The 21128-nt window shown below is 34.8% G+C and overlaps 1 protein-coding gene across 6 annotated transcripts in view; it reads right to left on the bottom strand.

The window, feature by feature from the left end:
* Positions 1–2343: 2343 nt before the first annotated feature.
* atp2b3.S (ATPase, Ca++ transporting, plasma membrane 3 S homeolog) overlaps positions 2344–21128 on the bottom strand; it is a 120891-nt gene continuing 102106 nt past the window's right edge. For 3 of the 6 annotated variants that reach the window (XM_041575119.1, XM_041575121.1, XM_041575120.1), the window contains 3 exons: positions 19695–19802; positions 18641–18823; positions 2344–2820 (listed from right to left, as the gene is read on the bottom strand). In XM_041575119.1, coding sequence (XP_041431053.1) covers positions 2500–2820; positions 18641–18823; positions 19695–19802 — 612 coding nt within the window. In that variant the 3' untranslated portion in view covers positions 2344–2499. Of the gene's footprint in view, positions 2821–9408; positions 9563–18640; positions 18824–19694; positions 19803–21128 lie in introns of all 6 variants that reach the window. The other 3 variants (XM_018232779.2, XM_018232780.2, XM_041575122.1) reach the window with 2 other exon arrangements.

Raw genomic sequence — 21128 nt, 5'->3', positions numbered from 1 at the left:
GAAGGTTGCATTTTTTTTTTTTTTTAGGGAAAATCTACCCCAAAAAAGTTTTTGTTTTTGCATAATTAAATAAAACGTTATTCTAAGACACTTTCTTATTTACAATAATTTAAAAAATATGAAGTTATCCACAAAAACATGGTACTGGTTTATAAGTACAGAAAGAAAGGAATTAATTTTCAAAAACTAAAATTTATTTGCAAAAAAAATGGACTGTATGGAAGGTGGACTTCCCATAAACCAGACATTTTTGAATAGTGGATTTTCAGTAAGGGGCTCCCATACCCTTACATTGTATTTTTTGTCTGACCAACAGAGAAGCTAATAAAAAAAAAAAAAAAAAAAAAGGAAAGACAGACAAACTTCTTTCAGTTGCAAATAACTTTAAAATTAAACTTTTATAAATAAAGTAAAAATTATATCATTAAATATATTTTATAAACATAATGAAAAGTGACTTTAGAATGACAATATATTTCATTATACAAAGAATAAAATTTACATTTTTTGGGTGGACATTCCCTTTGACTTTTTTAAAACTTTTCTTACAAGATTATTAAGCAGCAAATCTTTAATATGGTCTCTAAACAAAACAAACAGACAAAAAAAGCAATGGCTTAAACCACGGAGAGCTGGTCATTTATGTGGAACCATGGGCGCGCATGGAACCACTAAGGTTTATGAATTGTGAACGTCGAATCCCCCTTGTTTTCTTCTACACGGCTGCATAAACAAAGACTTCTGATCCACCTTGAATGATTATACAACTGTGAATCCAATTCCTTGTATTTACTAAGTAGCCCCGTTTCTTGAAGAAAAGCTAGACTTCATTTGCATTCAATATAATGGAGTATTTACCGTGGCTTTTTAAAAAAATAAGGAAAACGTAGAGTAGAGCCAGAGTGAATTTGTTTTTGGCTGACCTCACTGTAAGGTTGTACATTTCCACACACATAACATCAGTCATTCAAAGCAATCATTTATATGAACTGAACCAGGTACACTTTTAAATTCCATTATGTGCCTCTATAGATGCTTTTAAATGACATTATCGACATATCAGTATGGTGTATCCTGGCATCTTTCCATTCATTCTGCAATATGGCAGGTTCATTACCAAAAACAATAAAACGTAGCTGGCTCCATCGTCATTTACTTCATATTTCATCATTACTTATAGATGGAATTCAGCTATTTTTTTCTTCTTAAATGGCATGGAACCATATGTATTTTGGTAACCTTATATATATTTTGTTAATGCAGTGCATAGGATTGACTTTACAGGGGGGTCTCCCTGTTTATTTTTAGATGCTGCTCTTATGTCTCTTCAGAATACGTGAAGACCTATCGAACTTGTGTCCTCTCAAACTGCAGTGGTCATGCAGAAATATGCAATAACAATGTGTTGAGAGAGGATGGTAATGAAAAAAGGCATTAAAAAAAACAAACTTCATGCAGTGTCTTATAGAAGTTATAAGGCTTTTAGATACTCCTTTGTTATAGTGCAATATTTTATATGTTCAACCAACCACATTAGCTTATGAGAAAAATAATGCAAATGGCGCTTTTACGTCCAATTGGATGTTTACAATTCTTTCTGGACTGCTTATTGTGCTTTTTACAAATAAATAGCATTTGCCGTTGCTGAGCAGAAGCTGAATGTTTGTTAATCTGTTGAGTGTAAATTCTGCTTACTCCTGCTAATTTGCTTTATTCAAACATGGTACGAGTTCCTGGCATAGCTTGACCAGGAAATTAGTTGGTGAACCCTTGATTTAAAAGAGTTTGATGCTGCTTTTTGCATCTGAACTTTGTCTTAATGCCTATAATCAGAAGGAGGGGAGAAACTGTGCATTTGTTAAACATAGTGCTTGCCTGGTGTCCCTCATTTTGATGTGGTTGCTCAGAATACAATTATGAAGGGGGTTATGGCAAAACAAAATGGCATCCGGGCAGTAGTATATTTTAATATCAGTGGTTCATCTTAGTTCTTATGAGTAAATACATTACTTTAGTCAATTTAATGCTTCAGCTGCAGCTTTTGTTAGTTTTTCTACAATTGCTTCTGTTAAATAAAAATTGCCTAACTGGACCACAGAATGTTATTTATAATAAGTGGTCTTACATTTTGTGGCTGGGAAGCAATTAGTTCATTGGTATTGCAATGGTTAAAATTATGCTTCATGTTTTTCATTAACCAATATATTGCACTAGGAATTAATGCATTGTACAGATTTTTTTGTGATGTATGGTTCTGGAACAGTTTTTTAATTTGAAAGTAGTAACAAAAATAAAATGAATGTTATTAATGATTGGTCTTAATTATTGTTTTTTTGTTTTTTTTTTATGTATGGCAGATTTACACCTAGAAAGTCTTTTTTTTTTTTTTTTGCTTTGTTACCCCCAACCTCATTTTTTAAATTGCTGACACACCAGCAAAAGAGAACCGTGTCCTACTTTCTTGTTCTCGTGGTTACTGGAGATCAGTTTGGTATTCTGTTAAAGAGAAGTCTCCATGCTGTGCAATGGGCTTTCTGGATTGGAAGAGGTAGCCGACTTGCTCGTATCTGTGGTCAAATAAATGCCACTATCGATGGCATTGTTGTTCTTGTTAGGAGATGGAGGAGGAATAGACCACAGCACCTTGCCTGGAGGCTCCTCAATGTCTTCTACATCAGTGTCATCAATCAGGGGAATGTTATGTATATAATCGTTGATTAGAAACTCAGGTGTTGTCATGAAATTGTGGATGGAGTTCTTGGATTCAGGTTTTTCTAGGCCTTCGTAGAGAGAACTACGGAATGCTTTCACCACCCGGATCTAAAAGGGTTGGATGAAGATGAAGGGGGAAACCCAATGGAATAACATGAATTGGTTAAATGAGTAGGGGTGGAAGAAATAAGGGAATGATAGATTTGAAAAGAAGTGAGACAAAGAAAGAAATGTTAGATTACATTTTCATCATGAATTACATTACATTTCTCAATCCACAAATAATGGCATGTACTTGCTCATCCATAAATAATATATATTTGAGCTTCTCCTCCAGGACTAACTTGCCTATTCTTACACAAGAGCATGCCATCCTTAAAACACTAATAAAGTTTAACAAATGGCTGTTAGAAGTTATGCAACATAAATATAAGGTCTGCTGTATTAGCCTTTTTACAGTGACAATTCAGGTCTTCAAGGATGCTCTCTGTGCTTCATCTTTCAGGGCCAAAAAAGAAGTTCTTTATATGGGGCATAAGGTTTAGTCTTTGTAGTTTTTAGAAAGCAAACACCATATATTGAGCTGTATGTACATTTCCAAGTACACACAGAACCAAAACAATTTTTTGTTGCTGTAATCATTTGCTGAAAGTATGTAGGTCACTGGTTTATAACTGGTTTTCTGAATATTTAATTTTTTCCCCCAAATTGGTTGAGCAATGACATGTTCCAATAATCTATACACATTATTGTGGACACAAAAATAGGCAGAAATCATGTAGGAAATGGCTATGTATACTCATAAACATAAATATGTATAATTTATGGTAAAAATGAAAACACACAGATGTGGATATAGATATGTGATTTGTACACAACTGACACACAACGAAGGGTGCATAGCAAAAGCGCAATACTTTACTGAAAAAAACTACTTCATAAAACATACATTCACTGTGTGCGATATATGACATAGATGTAGAAGCCACAAAATGCAATTCATTTTTGAAAAAAGGGCTTAAAGGGACAGGTGAAAATCTGTAACATTTGTTTTTTAAAAAAAATCCATACCAGTTTGGTATTTTGTTGATACAATATCCAGTGTTTGTTTTAAATTGAATGTCCAGATTTCCTTTGTCCTAAGCAAATATACTGTTAATACTGTGAAGATTTGCAGTAGATTAAAATCATTTTGCAACGGATGAATGCTTTTATATATTGTGTTTCTAGGGAAAAAAATCCCCTTCTCTGACATAAATGATATGGAGAATTTTCTTGTCGCAGGGTATTTGAAAATGTAGCAAATGCTTCTCTGTGTATACAGTATATTTGCTATATTGTATTCTTCCCTTGCATACTGCAAATTCATACATTGGGACACTTAACCCTTTTGCCATTGGAGATCGTATCTATCCAGCAAATTTTTTTTAAACTAAATTTAAATACATTTTCTTGTGGCACAGTTATAAATACAATATATAATTATTACTTTAGGCAGCAAGGAAGTGTCTGTATTTTCCCATATTTAAAATAATATGGGCGTGGGAAGGAGATTAATGCATTCAAGATAAAACATGCTACGTAATAATTTGAATGTCTCTGTATTAACAATGGTGATGCATGAGATGGAAAGCAGATGAGGAGCCTTGAAAGGAATAATTAACAGAAAGCATAAAAAGTCAAGCACTTTCTGTATGATAGAAATGTTTTCATGCTGCACTCGAGACCCAAAGGAAAGGGAAAAAAATCTTAGGGGAAAAAGATCATTGATAATCAATCAGACTTGTTGTCAAAGATAAACACAGGAGGAAACTCTGCCTAGACAGTGACACAAGTATGACTGTCCAGAGGCAGAGCTTCAGATTCGTAATCATGCATTATAGCCACAGTAAACATTCGAGTATTAAAGCCCATTGTTGCTGTAGGGAAACTTTGATAGACTTGCCTATTGTTGAATAAGGATTGCAGCATGCTAGGAATTTTAAGTGTTCTTCCATGCCACAGGGTAGGGAAATGGAGAAGATGCAATATAGGAGAAAAGCCAATGAAACACAGAGTGGAACAAAACTGGATCTGCAGAATTAGTGATGGGAGGCTACAAGCATGGCATTTTTAAAATTTTGTGAATGTATGTCTTCAGATTTTTTTAAAACTAGAACCCCCTTTAATCACGTGAAGCTGAGTAATGAAAGACCTACTGTTGAAGCATATGTTTAGTGTGTACTTTTGCTAACCAGTTCACAGCATTTTTTTAAGTTCAAAATCACTCTCATAGCACTCCATCGTTATTTACTTCAGTATTTGAATGAAAATATTCTAATATAAGGGGGTTCTTCTATCCTAAGTTGCAATGTTTTATCTAATGTTACTAAGTAATGTTGACTTTTGCTGTGAAATAAAATGCAACTTGGCCATGAAGACAGCATAAGGCAAGGGAAATAAATGAACAAAGTGTGTTTAATGAAGAAAATTATACGAAAAAAAGAAGAAAAAATATTGGAAGATCTGGCTGCAAAAAGAGAATATGTGTGCACTGTCAAGTAATATGGTTTCCAATTGAAATCCTAAAAGAAACACTTGTGATTTTAACTGAAGGAATCGGCAGGTGGGATGCAAAGGGTTCTAAGGAGCTTTTAATTAGAATTTCATTTCAGGCTCTAGATGTGGTCAGAGGGGCTACATTTTATACTGTTCCCAAAGCAACACTCTAGTCCTAGCTTATATTTTGATTATTGTCTTGCATCAGTATCATTTGATCATTGCCTTGCAAACAGTATGTTAAAACGCCCATTCAGCACTGCAACTTTGTCATGGACAGGTGGAAAGTCATAGACTACTCCCAAAGCTCACAGATGATTCTAAATGGGTCGAATAGTAAATTTAAATTTGCTAATTTTGTTGGTGTCAAAATTCACACATTCAAATTGTAATCCCCCAATTCTAATGTACATTTGAATGTGAGATTTATCACAGCTCGACCATGGAAACCGTTTTAATTCAAATATTCACCACCTAAAACCTGCCAAGTTCAATTACAAGTCAATGGCAGCAGTCTGTTGAGCCATTTGAAGATGTTAATTCTGGCATTTGAGTTTTTTTGGAGGACTATGCGATCGAATATTAGACATTCTAATTGTTTCTTAAATAACCTTGGATTTGACTTGTAAATAAATTTGAATTTATTACAGTTAAAAAAATTCACATAAATTCGAAATTCGACCTTTGATAAATCTGCCCATAAATGTTATGCAGTTTGCTCTTTCGACCATTTTACTGCATTGCCAGAATTGATTGATATGAGTGTTTGAAAAAAATTACTTCATTTCAAAATTTTACATATTTGATAGGAAACAGGGATGGGCGAATTTGACCCGTTTCGTTTCGCCATAAATTAGCCGCCGGCGAAATGTCGCAGACGCCCATTAAAGTCTATGGGCGTCAAAAAAAATTTGTCGCGCGGCGAAATTATTTTGTCTTTTTTTTTTTTGACGCACATCTCCATACAAGTCTATGGGCGTCATTTTTTCGGCGAAACGAGGCGAAAAAATTCGCCCATCCCATATTCTTACTGGCCTACTTAATATTATATGTTAAGCTTTTACAAAAACCATAGGCTTTACATGTTGTATATTTAATAATAGTTAAATATTAGTTATTTTTATGCAGTCAGGACCTGTATGCTAAACATGAGTTTCTAATAAATTGTAGGGATGCACCGAATCCAGGATTCGGTTCCATATTCGGCCATTTTCAGCAGGATTCAGATTCGGCTGAATCCTTGTGCCTGGCTGAACCGAATCGAATCCTTAAAATCATGTGACTTTTCGTCACAAACCAAGGAAGTCAAAATTTTTTCAGCTGCGCAATTTGTGTGCGGCTCTATTATTCTCTCCCCCTCATTGATTTGCATATGCAAATTAGGGTTCAGATTCAGTTCGGTATTCGGCCGAATCTTTCACAAAGTATTCAGGGGGTCAGCAGAATCCAAAAAAGTGGATTCAGTACATCCCTAATAAATTGTTAGAATTAGTATTCTTTTTTTCCCCAAGGATGCTTCAGTCTTGCTACTTAATGAAACAGGTCCCATGTTTATTACCATTTTGTTAATAACATATATATATATGTGTGTGTGTGAAAATGCTAGATTAAATCAAGTTGATTCTGTGTATATAAAATATCAAGATAATGATCAAGGTAGAAAGAATGTCTGACCAAAGCAGCAATTTTCATGATATGCAATTCAATTGCAGTTAGCACATGACAAAAGCCTGAAATGATAGCTCTGCTTAAAAATCTCCTCAATGCAAGGTGAATTCTCCAAGAAAACCTGATGGGCAAGAAAATAACGTTAATTAAACTCCATCGACGTGAATCTCAGAACTGTAAGTTCAAACAGAAGAAAGTTGTCACCTGCTGAAAAACAAAGATTAGCAATATATACACACCAACTTGCACTTTGGGCCCATACTCGAAGGTTTACTTACAAGTTCGAATAATTTGTGTTCTTTTCCATTTCCTAATTCTCATGCTACATTATTTTCCTGTGTCTTTGAACCCCATGTTTTCATGCCGATCTTGTCAAATAATTGTTAAAAAGTATATAGTATATAAATTTAAAGAAGACTGTGAAAATATGTGTTAGTCCATGAACAAGAATTGCTGAATTGCAGTAAATGGCTTTGTGCGCAAAGTACTATGTCATGCAAGAAAGTGGAGTTATTTTAGGCGTTGCTATAACTAGTGATGAGCGAAACTTTCCGTTGAGGTTCGCGGCAAAAATGACGCTCATAGACTTCAATGGGTGAAAAAAATTGTTGCGCAACAAAAATATTTTGACGTGCCGCATCTCATGACATCTCAGATTCGCCCATCACTAGCTATAACTGTATGATCTTTTAATGCCTTTAACCAATCTATAAAAAAAATATATTAAAGCAATCCACCTCAAATATTTGTAATTAACATGATTGTATTTTTTCCATATATATTATATATATTTCCATTTTACCTTATTTGAACACTAAAAAGAAAACCTGAAGGAAACTGTAAAAGATAACATGCATTTAATGTGTTCCAAATAAAATTGATTGGTTGCTAGGCAGTATTTTCATTCTTAAGATTTGATATGATTTTCAGTATTCTCTTAAAATCTACCAATAATTTTTTACAATCATATATGTGTGTGTATATATATATATATATATATATATATATATATATATATATATATATATATATATATATATATATATATATATATATACATTTATACCAATGTTCACTTTAAGCGGCGCGCATGTGCACGCACACACAAATTGTTGGTGCACACAAGAAATTGTGGTGCACGCAAAGATATTTTGTGAAAACACTGAGAGGGTTATTTATTAAGCTCTGAATGTTTCTTGTCGGACTTTTAAAGGGGGGGGAAAATAATTTTTTAGGATTTATTAATAAGTCTAATGGTGTTAAAAAAGTATTCCAATTCAGACCTGCCGAGAACATGTTAAAGTCAATGGCAGATGTCCTGTTAACATAATTGGAAGATTTTTTGAGTTGTGCTGGTTTCCAAAAAAATAATAGCTTTTGGGCAGTTTTAAGAAAAAAATCATAGGTTTTGAGTGCAAAATCTGAAAAAGTCGTAGGATTCTGATTTTTTTTTTTTACAATTTCACTGTGACTTTTTCTGCACAAGAAAATTTTGTGAAAATGTATTGATAAATAGGGGTGAAAAGTCAGTATGGATTTGGTCGGAGTAGTTTTTCCCTGAAATGTTGCATTTATTCTAACCTGCGCACACAAGTTTAAAATGCATGCACAAAAGAATTTTTCTGGCACAGAGCCAAGAAAAAATTAGAGAGAACATTGATTTAGACATATTGTATATAAACCTCAGTGAGGAAGGATTGTGTGGTCCCAAAACGTCTGATTTTGTGAAATGTCATGAGCACCATGAAATAAAGTTAAGATCCACTGTTTGCTGCATCATACAGGTATTGGCTTTGCATTTGTTCTACAATTTTATGGGAGATGGACTTCCAGTAATTTGGAGCCTTCAAAATAACCTGTATTACCTGTCTAATCGATTATAGTAGATTAATCCATAAATTGACTGTTGATAACTATGTTAATTTGATTATACCTCTACAGTGTACACTTGTTAAAAAAAATCCCCATTTTTGGTGGTTTGGAAGGTTAACAGCCTGTTAAAAGTGTGTGTTTTTATAACTGATTTGAAAATGGGGATTTAAATTGAAATGAGACAAAGAAAAACAAAGTGTAACAATTTACAGGTATCCTCTATGAAGGATATTTGAAATATTCATTTGCATGTTATCTGGTACTGCAACCTTCGTATTAGGACACGTACAAAACATAAAGCTCTAGTGAAGAAAAGTAATGTTGATTGAAATTTCACTTTTACAAAAACAAAATTAATTGCCAATAAGAGCTAAAAAAAATTAACCAAAAAAAACCACGACTGTTTACTAAAGAGAAGCACAAAACTCTATAAGCACACCAAAATATTAAGCTATAAAAGAGAATATGGCTTTGAAAAATATGCACCTTCTTGACTGAAAACGATCTGACAAGGCAATACACAAATTAAAGAAAAATCATAGTGAGCAGAAAGGAAAACGTTAAAAGTGGTATGTTTTTAAAAATGCTACTGATTAGCAGTAAGGAAATCAGACTCACTCCCAGCAGAGCTGGTGGCATTTGCAGCAGAGAGAACTACGTGAGTAGGGGTAGAAATATTTGTTACGTCATGGAGTTGGCTGAGGACCGAGGAACGCCGGCGCACCGCACCCTGAAATGAACCGCTTCTCTTGAAAGTACTCACTACCTCCATCTGTGAGAGAAAAAATGAGAATTGTTTGTTTTCCTTGTCTACTTTTTGGTAGTGGAAAGAGTTCTTCCAATTCAGCAGGTGGACATGGGGGAAAATATGAGAAAACACTTCTATATTGACATATATCACATTGTGAAGAAATATACTCTTCTCCCATTGTTTAGGAGGCTGAAACTCTAAATCTATGTGCTACACTCACTAAAGGTTATTAAAGGTTAATATTGATATAAAGTTGAATAAGATTTTTGTTTAAACAATGGTTTTCAACTATGTCAACATTTTCTTTCAGTAGTTCACCTCTATCTACTAAAGCTTTCTTCAAATGTCACCATTGGTATTCTTTACAAATTTTTTTAATCAGTCCCAAGATAGCAAAAGCCATTATAACCTATGGCAAAAAGGAGTGCAAGTTTAAAAAATTCAAGTGGGCAAACAAACAAACCCTATGCCCCTAAAATCCTATACAGAGTGATCCACTGTGGTGAACTCGGTTTTTTATTCTTTGATAATCATGGCCCCAATAATAGCGTTGTAAAATTTCTCAGTTCTCAGACTAATTTTTGGTTTTCAAATGCTAATTCATGCGTTTGGCTCAGAAACTGGTGGATTACTTTACTATGCTGGAGGTCTCCAATAGATGGCACTCTAAGTAGTTGTAAATATGTGCTTAACATTTTCCCTAACAGATCAGCACAGCTTCCTATGTTGCCTAGTGATTTGTCATGCTTATTTGTTATAGCAGGGATTCATTATTTCATATATCTCTACTTTGTAATAATTTGATTTCACTTGAAGTCTACCTGTATATGGGTTGCTTAAAATGTTAACATTTTGATGGTAATATATTTATTGTGTGATGTATGCGAATCTTCCTTAATGTTAACTTTATGGATCAGATTACACAGACAAGTGCTGCTCTTTATACAGTATATTGGTATTCTAAATAGAGAATCCCTTGCCTCAATAGAGGTACACCAAATCCATAATTATTGCATTCAATTGATTACTGAATTTTCCACCAAACTAAATCCAAATGCTAATTTGCATATTCCAATTTGGGAAAATTAAAGACATTGCATGCATTTTAAACAAGATTTTCTTATTCAGTTTTCAATTTAGGATTTGCCCATACAGGCTACGCTCATGTGGTTGTACTGTCCACATGTAGCAACTAAAACCTTCCAAACCTATAGCTTATCTACTCTTTATTTAATGTTCACAGAATTCTGCAATAAAAATGTAAATTTATGTACATAAACAACACAAAAGTGGCTACTAAGTGATTCTTCACATACTAGTTTGCCGGAAAAACAATCTGATATTTGTTATAGGTTTGATATTTAAAAGATGCTGTTAACCAAGGCCAGAGCATAAACATGTGAAACAAGAGAAAAACAATATATGGCCTGAGTAACTCTCCTTAATGTCTTGGGGATGCCAAAGGGAGCATCAGGTGCACCCACAAATAACAGTTGTTTCATTAAGACATGCTGCTAGTATATGTAACAGGTTTTGAAGAAGTAGTAACTCTTTCTCTGAAGATTAAAGGTGGCCATACATGCTAGAATTACGATTTTTCCCACGACCACTGGTTGTACTAAAGATCTTTCTTCCACTCTACTAACGCTAAGAGCTGAATTGTTAGATATGTGGGTAAAAACAAAATGAATTATTTATCTGATGATTCAGCATTAACATTACAATGTTGGGGCACCTTCAAAGGTGCCTGATCGACAAGATGACCGATATCCAAGACTTTTTACCGATAACAGTTGCCTTGTCTCTCACCAAACACACAGATTATCATTCAAAACATCTTTCATACGATAATATCTGTGTGTCAATGGCCACCGTAACAGAGCCAAGTTTTTGATTGTAATGGTAATGTTTTTTTTCTTTTAGCTTGATCCTTGAGTGACAAAAACATTTTAAAAAAAAATCATCATATGCACTATGGGGATTTTTTGTTCAAAAATCACACATGCTCTCTAAGAGAAATATAATATCTCTTATCATTGGTTCCATTTCTTTAATTTAGTGATTTAAAATCCTGTCTAACTCTCTTGCAGACCTTAAAACATGACCTCTGAAATTTGCTATCCAGCTCAAATACAGTATATTAACCTCCAGGATGTATAGAATCTCCAGGATATCCTAAGATTTTGTTTGTACCACCTCTGTTGTGAATGCATTAACGTTGATCTCCAAAATAAAAATGACCAACAAATGTCCAAGTGACATTATCCATAACTAGACCTTTACTAATCTTATAGCAAGCAAAATTCAAGTGGGCAAACAAACAAACCCTATGCCCCTAAAATCCTATACAGAGTGATCCACTGTGGTGAACTCGGTTTTTTATTCTTTGATAATCATGGCCCCAATAATAGCGTTGTAAAATTTCTCAGTTCTCAGACTAATTTTTGGTTTTCAAATGCTAATTCATGCGTTTGGCTCAGAAACTGGTGGATTACTTTACTATGCTGGAGGTCTCCAATAGATGGCACTCTAAGTAGTTGTAAATATGTGCTTAACATTTTCCCTAACAGATCAGCACAGCTTCCTATGTTGCCTAGTGATTTGTCATGCTTATTTGTTATAGCAGGGATTCATTATTTCATATATCTCTACTTTGTAATAATTTGATTTTACTTGAAGTCTACCTGTATATGGGTTGCTTAAAATGTCAACATTTTGATGGTTATATATTTATTGTGTGATGTATGCGAATCTTCCTTAATGTTAACTTTATGGATCAGATTACACAGACAAGTGCTGCTCTTTATACAGTATATTGGTATTCTAAATAGAGAATCCCTTGCCTCAATAGAGGTACACCAAATCCATAATTATTGCATTCAATTGATTACTGAATTTTCCACCAAACTAAATCCAAATGCTAATTTGCATATTCCAATTTGGGAAAATTAAAGACATTGCATGCATTTTAAACAAGATTTTCTTATTCAGTTTTCAATTTAGGATTTGCCCATACAGGCTACGCTCATGTAGTTGTACTGTCCACATGTAGCAACTAAAACCTTCCAAACCTATAGCTTATCTACTCTTTAGTTAATGTTCACAGAATTCTGCAATAAAAATGTAAATTTATGTACATAAACAACACAAAAGTGGCTACTAAGTGATTCTTCACATACTAGTTTGCCGGAAAAACAATCTGATATTTGTTATAGGTTTGATATTTAAAAGATGCTGTTAACCAAGGCCAGAGCATAAACATGTGAAACAAGAGAAAAACAATATGGCCTGAGTAACTCTCCTTAATGTCTTGGGGATGCCAAAGGGAGCATCAGGTGCACCCACAAATAACAGTTGTTTCATTAAGACATGCTGCTAGTATATGTAACAGGTTTTGAAGAAGTAGTAACTCTTTCTCTGAAGATTAAAGGTGGCCATACATGCTAGAATTACGATTTTTCCCACGACCACTGGTTGTACTAAAGATCTTTCTTCCACTCTACTAACGCTAAGAGCTGAATTGTTAGATATGTGGGTAAAAACAAAATGAATTATTTATCTTTATCTGATGATTCAGCATTAACATTACGATGTTGGGGCACCTTCAAAGGTGCCTGATCGACAAGATGACCGATATCCAAGACTTTTTACCGATAACAGTTGCCTTGTCTCTCACCAAACACACAGATTATCATTCAAAACATCTTTCATACGATAATATCTGTGTGTCAATGGCCACCGTAACAGAGCCAAGTTTTTGATTGTAATGGTAATGTTTTTTTTCTTTTAGCTTGATCCTTGAGTGACAAAAACATTTAAAAAAAAAAAATCATCATATGCACTATGGGGATTTTTTGTTCAAAAATCACACATGCTCTCTAAGAGAAATATAATATCTCTTATCATTGGTTCCATTTTTTTAATTTAGTGATTTAAAATCCTGTCTAACTCTCTTGCAGACCTTAAATCATGACCTCTGAAATTTGCTATCCAGCTCAAATACAGTATATTAACCTCCAGGATGTATAGAATCTCAAGGATATCCTAAGATTTTGTTTGTACCACCTCTGTTGTGAATGCATTAACGTTGATCTCCAAAATAAAAATAACCAACAAATGTCCAAGTGACATTATCCATAACTAGACCTTTACTAATCTTATAGCAAGCAAATAAACATATGATGCCAGTCTAGTTCACTAAGTATGAATAAGATTAACAATACTGGCAAGTTAACCAGTAGGGATGCACGGAATCCACTTTTTCTGTGTTTAGCTGAATGTTGAATCTTCCATGGAAGATTAGTTCACATCCTAATTTGCATATGCAAATGAGCATGATTGAGAGTTGTACATTTTTCTAACCATGACATCTAAAGTCATGTGATTTTAAAGATTTTGATTGAATTTAGCCAGGTAATTCCATTTGGACAAATTCAAATAACTCTGAAAAAGGCTAGAAGTCAGCCAAGTCTGGAATAAAATCAAGAATTTAGTGCATTCCCTCCCACAAACAAATCTTAGTCTGTGTCAGATATAGGTTGGCATAGTGCGTGTTTGGCTTTTAGTTACAGCCCCCAAAAAGTAGAGTTATATTTAGACTCATTAAAGGAAAACTATTGGTGGAAACAATTGGTTGAAAATTAAAATACAATATAAAGTTAATCTCATAGTAACATAGTAAGTAAGGTTGAAAAAAGACACATGTCCATCGAGTTCAACTTTTTTTTTTCTTTTTATTAACTACCTATCTGCCAATTGATCCAGAGGAAGGCAAAAACCCATCTGAAGCCTCTCCAATTTGCCTTAGAGGGGGAAAAATTCCTTCCTGACTCCAAAATGGCAATCGGACTAGTCCCTGGATCAATTTGGACTATGAGCTATTTCCCATAACCCTGTATCCCCATGGAAATAAAAACTTTATAAGTATTATCAATAAACTATTGTCTCTTCACTATCAATCCGAAGCTTTCTGTCTGTTTCTGTGGTTATTTTGAAAGACAGTTGGCTTTAATATATTATCTGGGCAAAGAGAACAAGCACAAATGTAGAGGAGATATTGAAGAGTAACTTGATGTTTATTTTTTTTAGAAATGACACCAAATTTTTAATTTATTATATTTAGAAAATCCCTTATTGCTGGGAGATAAAGCTGATATTCAAATCTCATCTTCACTATTATTCTCCTTTAAGGTGACTAGTCTTGCACAAATAAAAGAACTGATATGATATCAGAAGGTTATTAAAAATTCTAGATTATTAAGGCTTTTGTGATCTCATCTCTAAGACTCTAAGAGCTTCAGTGTCTTCTGTAAGATAAAAATATGTAATATTGAAACAAAAGTCTTACAATTATAGGTATGTGTTGAAGCTTAAAAATTGATTTGAAATGCAGACTGCGAAATGTAACAATGAAAAATATGTAATAGAGATGTGAACAAGCATGGAATAAATTGGCTGGTTAAAAGAGAGACATAGAGAGGCCTTTTATTTAGGTTGGACAAAAACTGGTACAGGTGAGAATCCATTTGGGCTGGATTACTATAACTGGATTATAAAGTGTGTGTCACCCTCAAATTCACCCTTTATAACATGCAAAACAGAACTTGCGTGGCAATGAATCGTTTATCATTTACACCAGGTATAAATATTTTTTTATTTTGGTTTACTGTTAACTTAAGAAGGTTTTAATGAAGGCTGTAGACATCATCTGCAATGTATAACTGTGATACAAATGTGACATGGCAGGCCATGTGTGAATGTGAGTGTGATCAAGTGTATCCCATATGGCTCCTTAGTTACAAAATGGATGTACTGACATTAGCTGGAGCTAAGGATATTAAAGGGTAAACTTGTTTTTCATGTAGAACTTTATAAATATTGTTTGGGAAATGTTAAGGCAAGGGAAAAGGAAATCATCCCAGAGACAGTACAAACATGTTTAACTGTACAAGCATGTTTGTCATAAAGAAGAAAGCTCATGGTCAAATTTCCGGGCGTATGGCCATTATTTTGGTATATGTCCAGAATTAGGATTAAGACCAAATTCTGTTATGATTAATTATTTTATTTTTACACTGGTATAAAAAGGGAACTCAGTTAAAGGGGCTGTGGGACTTCATCTACAAGCAGATGCGTTGTGTAGAACCTTGCCCAATTGATCTGGCTTTGATAGTTCACTGTACTTGGCCTGGGCTCTCCCAGCTGATGTTACTCTCAAAAGTCTGCCAAGGGAAGCTCGGCTAGATGTTAAGTTGTGTTCAGTCGGTGATGTATTAATTTTCTTACAGTATATTATTCTCATTTAATATTGATTAGTGTGGGTATGTTTTATTTCTATCCCTGATAAGTCTGCCAAGGGAAGCTCTGCAAGACAATAACCGACCCTATGATCTTTTTAATGATGAAAAGCATGGAGCAGCTCCTTCACATGCATATAAGCCATCTGCCTAACGGGAAATTATATGTGAAATAAATGACTGTAGCCTTAATACCACATTTGGCAGCAGCAGCCCTGGGTGTGCAGATAAAGGTTTGGGAGGTGGATGAAGGTGGGGGTAAACTTCATGCACAATTTCATGCATTGACCTTATCTTTGCATTTATATGCTCTAAAATGCTGGGAGGCCAATTTACTCATTTATATGTTCAAGGGGGAAAAAATGTGATCACAAGGGGGAAAACCCCATGACAAAATACAAGTGAAAGCCACAGAAAAAAACAAGAGAAAATCCCTTTGTTCCCTCTTTTTCAATGAAGCTGATGGCAAATGTTTTAATAAATTGTTTGAGACAATTCCTATTGACTTCTATATTGACTTCCCAAGTTTTTTCCTTAATGAATCATGACTAACTCAAGGTTCTGAAGAACCATAGCATTTATATTTGCGTTATCATTTTTCGCCAAGTTTTTTCTTGAATTGGGAAAAGCGCCATCTCGAATTTTGATAAATCATCCCTAAGGGGCTGATTCACAAAGGGTCGAATATCGAGGGTTAATTAACCCTCGATATTCGACTGGGAATTAAAATCCTTCGACTTCGAATATCGAAGTCGAAGGATTTTAGCGCAAATAGTGCGATGAACGATTGAGCGATTATTCCTTCGATCGAACGATAAAATCCTTCGAATCGAACAATTCGAAGGATTTAAATCCAACGATCGAAGGAATATCCTTCGATCAAAAAAACATAGGAAAGCCTATGGGGACCTTCCCCATAGGCTAACATTGAGTTCGGTAGCTTTTAGATGGCGAACTAGGGGGTCGAAGTTTTTTCTTAAAGAGACAGTACTTCGACTATCGAATGGTCGAATAGTCTAACGATTTTTAGTACGAATCCTTTGATTCGAAGTCGTAGTCGAAGGTCGTAGTAGCCCATTCGATGGTCGAAGTAGCCCAAATAACACTTCGAAATTCGAAGATTTTTTACTTCGAATCCTTCACTCGAAGTTAGTGAATCGGCCCCTTAGTGTTATGTATAGATGTAGAACTTAAGAAAATGCCTAAGAAAGGGAAACCTGCCCTAAAATCTTCATTGAAACCTCCAAAGTTCCTCAACAACATAGGTCATTGAATGCAGTTCATTATAATGACATCTTAAAGGGGAAGTAAATTCTAAAATAGAATAAGGCTAGAAATGCTGTATTTTGTATACTAAACATAAACATGAACTTACTGCACCACAAGCCTAAACAAACAAATGATTTATGCTTACAAAGTTGGCCACAGGTGGTCACCATCTTGTAACTTTGTTAAACATCTTTAAAAGACCAAGAATGTGCACATGCTCAGTGTCTGGGCTGCTTAGGGATCGTCATAATTTTTTAAAACCGCACAAATCAAATAATATCTGCCAGAAGCTGATACAGCAAGACTGATTAATAATCAGAATAGGCAGACTGCTCTGGGTCCTGTGTTGTCATGTAATCTAATGTGGATTTTATAGTTTTGTATTGTTTAATACAACTCTGCAGAACCAGTGGCTGCAGCAAAATAATCCTCCAAATAGAATCCCAGTTTATCTGTTTAAATCTGGCTCCATGATCTTTGTCTCTGCAACTGGAGTTGGAAACAGTAAAGGGGATTTAAAGACAAAAATAAAATCCAATACAAATCTCTACACAGTTGCCGACTGTTCTACAGGGAAACAAACAATGCTGTTTGAGTTCTGAATGGCTGGGCAGTAAGGCGGGGACGCCCCCTGCTGTTCATAAGTATGATTGTTTCCCTGCAGAGCAGTTAGGGGCGGTCTGACAATTCCTATCCACAGCAGTATATGAAGGGAGAATTTCACTGCTTACAGTCTAGTTTCTTATAAAAATAGTACACATTTTTTAAATTAAAGTACATTGGAGATAGGTTTCTTTTTCATTAAAGAAAGTAAAGATGGGGTTTTATTTTTTTTGCATCACCTTTAATTGTTGGTTTAGTGCAGATACACACTTATTTGGACACAACAGAAACAGGAACAACATATCAAACATGGTGAGGAGGTTATAAGTAGGGGAAAAAGAAGTAAAAATATTTTTCTTATTGATATTCATATGTGAGAAATTAATATATGTGTGGATTATATAACTTTTGTGACCTAAAGGAAGCAATACTTGCTGCTGAAAAGAGCACAAATATGGTAGCACCCCAGTTGGATTAGAAACACATTAAAGTATAAAAAAATTGCCTTTAAAGTCCTTTAAATTGGTCTCTGAATGCAGCCCCCTAACTATGGTGGTCTTTAGTTACATACCACTAGGATTTTTGGGTTCTTTAAATCAACATCATGATTAAATCACTGCCTTAACCTATTGTTGGTTAAACAAACTGCTCAACATTGATCAGAGGAAAAATGGAATTGTCTTTTTGGTAAAATACATTAAATGGATTAAACAAAATAGACTGGTAGAAGTAGACTGTCCTTCTGATTAATCTGAGTATAAAAAAATAGTTATTAGAAAGAATTGAATCATGCATGCATACGAAGTACATTTGTTTTCCGTAAATATCATTAGGCATGCACATAAAAGCTGTGCTAAATTTGAGCTGCACCTCCCCCCATAAAAACCAAGATAATTGTAATGTAATGAGAGAGAATATAATGAGACCATACCTGAGTTTGGATTCTGTTCAGGCCACGGAACCAAAGGATTTGACCACGTCGGAGCTCTCTCTCTGCATGATCAATTTCCTCCTCATCCTCTGCTAATTCTTCATCTCTTATTTCATCTTTTCCTGGCCCGTGTCCAGCTTCTTTCAGACATTTCAGGTGGCTTGAAGGAATGGTGGATATAACCTAAACACAATCAAACCATGATGCATTAAAGTTACCTTGATACTGGAAACTTCACTATACGTGCTTTGAAGCTGTTGATGTGGCCAAATTAATCTTAGCATGACCGCATAGCACATGAACATGAACCCTCAAAATGTTCCTATTGCCTTTATGAACAAAAATTATCATTTCCATCATACAGTATACAGTAGCTCTATATAAGACCAGATTGTGAAAGCAAACCACTTTTGTTAAGTGCCATCTATGCAATGTTTTACTATGTATACTAGGGGTTTATGTGGAATTTTAACAGTGCAACAGATGTTTTATTGAACAGTGTACAACACATTGGGTCTAATTATAAATTATAGTGAAAATTGCCTGTATATAAAACTTAATTGAAATAGAAGGGAAAGTGAAATATTTGTCAATGCAACTGAAATGTCTAAGCACCCAACCTGTTTTCGAAGGCCTGAGCACAATTCAGTTGCAATGCATCACTAAAAGATGATAAAAACTAAGGGGCACATTTATTAAAGATCATATTTTTCTGTTCTGGCTTTTTGTCAAAAAAATCAGTACTGATGCAACAAAACTGCGACAAATCCGAATTTGAAAATACTCCAGCTAAAACCTGACAAAGTCATGTACAAGTCAAGGCCAGATGTCCCTTTGGAAGACATTTTAAGGCTGTTTTTTGTGCAATAATTTGAAAGAGTTGTGGTTTTTGGAGTGACAAAAAAGCTGCACAATTTTGTTGCGACTTTCCCATGATTTTTTCCTTTGGATTTTTTAAATAAATTAAGGGCATTTGTGGTTCGGAGTTTGGTCAAACTTTTTTTTAATAAACATGAGGGGAAAAAAAACTGTTTCAGTAAATATTGCTTTTCACCTGTCCCCAAACAAGTTCACCCAATCCCACAAACAGGCACCAAAGCCACTGTTGTGTGTTCAGCGGTGAACAACTGAATGGTTTTCCTCCAAACTGGACAATTATAATCTGAAACAAAGGAAAAATAGTTTATGAAAGTTATACGCAACATTTTATTTAGTAAATATTGCATATTGAGAGAGTGAATATTTTACTGGATGGAGCGTGGTAAGGATGAAAACTCTGTTCCTTCTTGCATCAATCGCCCATTTTAATAATTTTCCCCAGCTTCCTAAGAAGGAGGTCTTTAAAGGGATACTGTCATGGGAAAAAATTTTTTTTTCAAAATAAATCAGTTAATAGTGCTGCTCCAGCAGAATTATGCGCTGAAATCCATTTCTCAAAAGAGCAAACAGATTTTTTTATATTCAATTTTGAAATCTGACATGGTTCTAGACATATTGTCAATTTCCCAGCTGCCCCAAGTCATGTGACTTGTGCTCTGATAAACTTCAATCACTCTTTACTGCTGTACTGCAAATTGGAGTGATATCACCCCCCTCCCTTTTCCCCCAGCAGCCAAACAAAAGAACAATGGGAAGGTAACAAGATAACAGCTGCCTGGTAGATCTAAGAACAGCACTCAATAGTAAACACCCATGTCCCACTGAGACACATTCAGTTACATTGAAAAGGAAAAACAGCAGCCTGCCAGAAAGCATTTCTCTCCTAAAGTGCAGGCACAAGTCACATGACCAGGGGCAGCTGGGAAATTGACAAAATGTCTAGCCCCATGTCAGATTTTAAAATTGAATAAAAAAAAAAATCTGTTTGCTCTTTTGAGAAATGAATTTCAGTGCATAATTCTGCTGGAGCAGCACTATTAACTGATGCGTTTTGAAAAATGTTTTTTCCCATGACAGTATCCCTTTAAAGGAGAAGGAAAGCTACGGAGGCATTTTATTGCCAATAGATTAGCTGCAATAGTGCAAGCTAGAATGATATATTTATTCTCTTGAATGTTTTACCTTACCTGAGTAAAAAGCTCTAGAAACTCTCTGTTTGTTTAGGATAGGAGCTGCAGTATTAATGTGGTGTGACATCACTTCCTGCCTGAGTCTCTCCCTGCTCTGGGCTCAGATTACAGTAGAGAAGGGAGGGGTGGGGGGAAGAGGAGCAAACTGAGCATGCTCTTGCCCAGGGCAATGAGGTTTAAGCCGAAGGCAGGAAGTCTGATACAGAAGCCCATGTGTACACAATAGAAGGAAAGAAATGTAGTGTTTCTTTTGACAGGGGACTCCGAGCAACATTACTTTGGGGGTTTACTGGTATATTTAGATGGACCTTTCTGATAAGGCTTACTTAGTTTTAACCTTTCCTTCTCCTTTAAGTAATGTTTCTTGGTTCAATACACTTGTTACATTTTAATTTGATTTTCTCCCTTTTGTTTTTGTA

This window comes from Xenopus laevis, chromosome 8S, assembly GCF_017654675.1.
Source record: "Xenopus laevis strain J_2021 chromosome 8S, Xenopus_laevis_v10.1, whole genome shotgun sequence".
Taxonomy (NCBI): Eukaryota; Metazoa; Chordata; class Amphibia; order Anura; family Pipidae; genus Xenopus; species Xenopus laevis.
The sequence above is the reverse complement of the archived record's forward strand: the minus strand, read 5'-3'. Positions and strand labels throughout refer to the sequence as shown.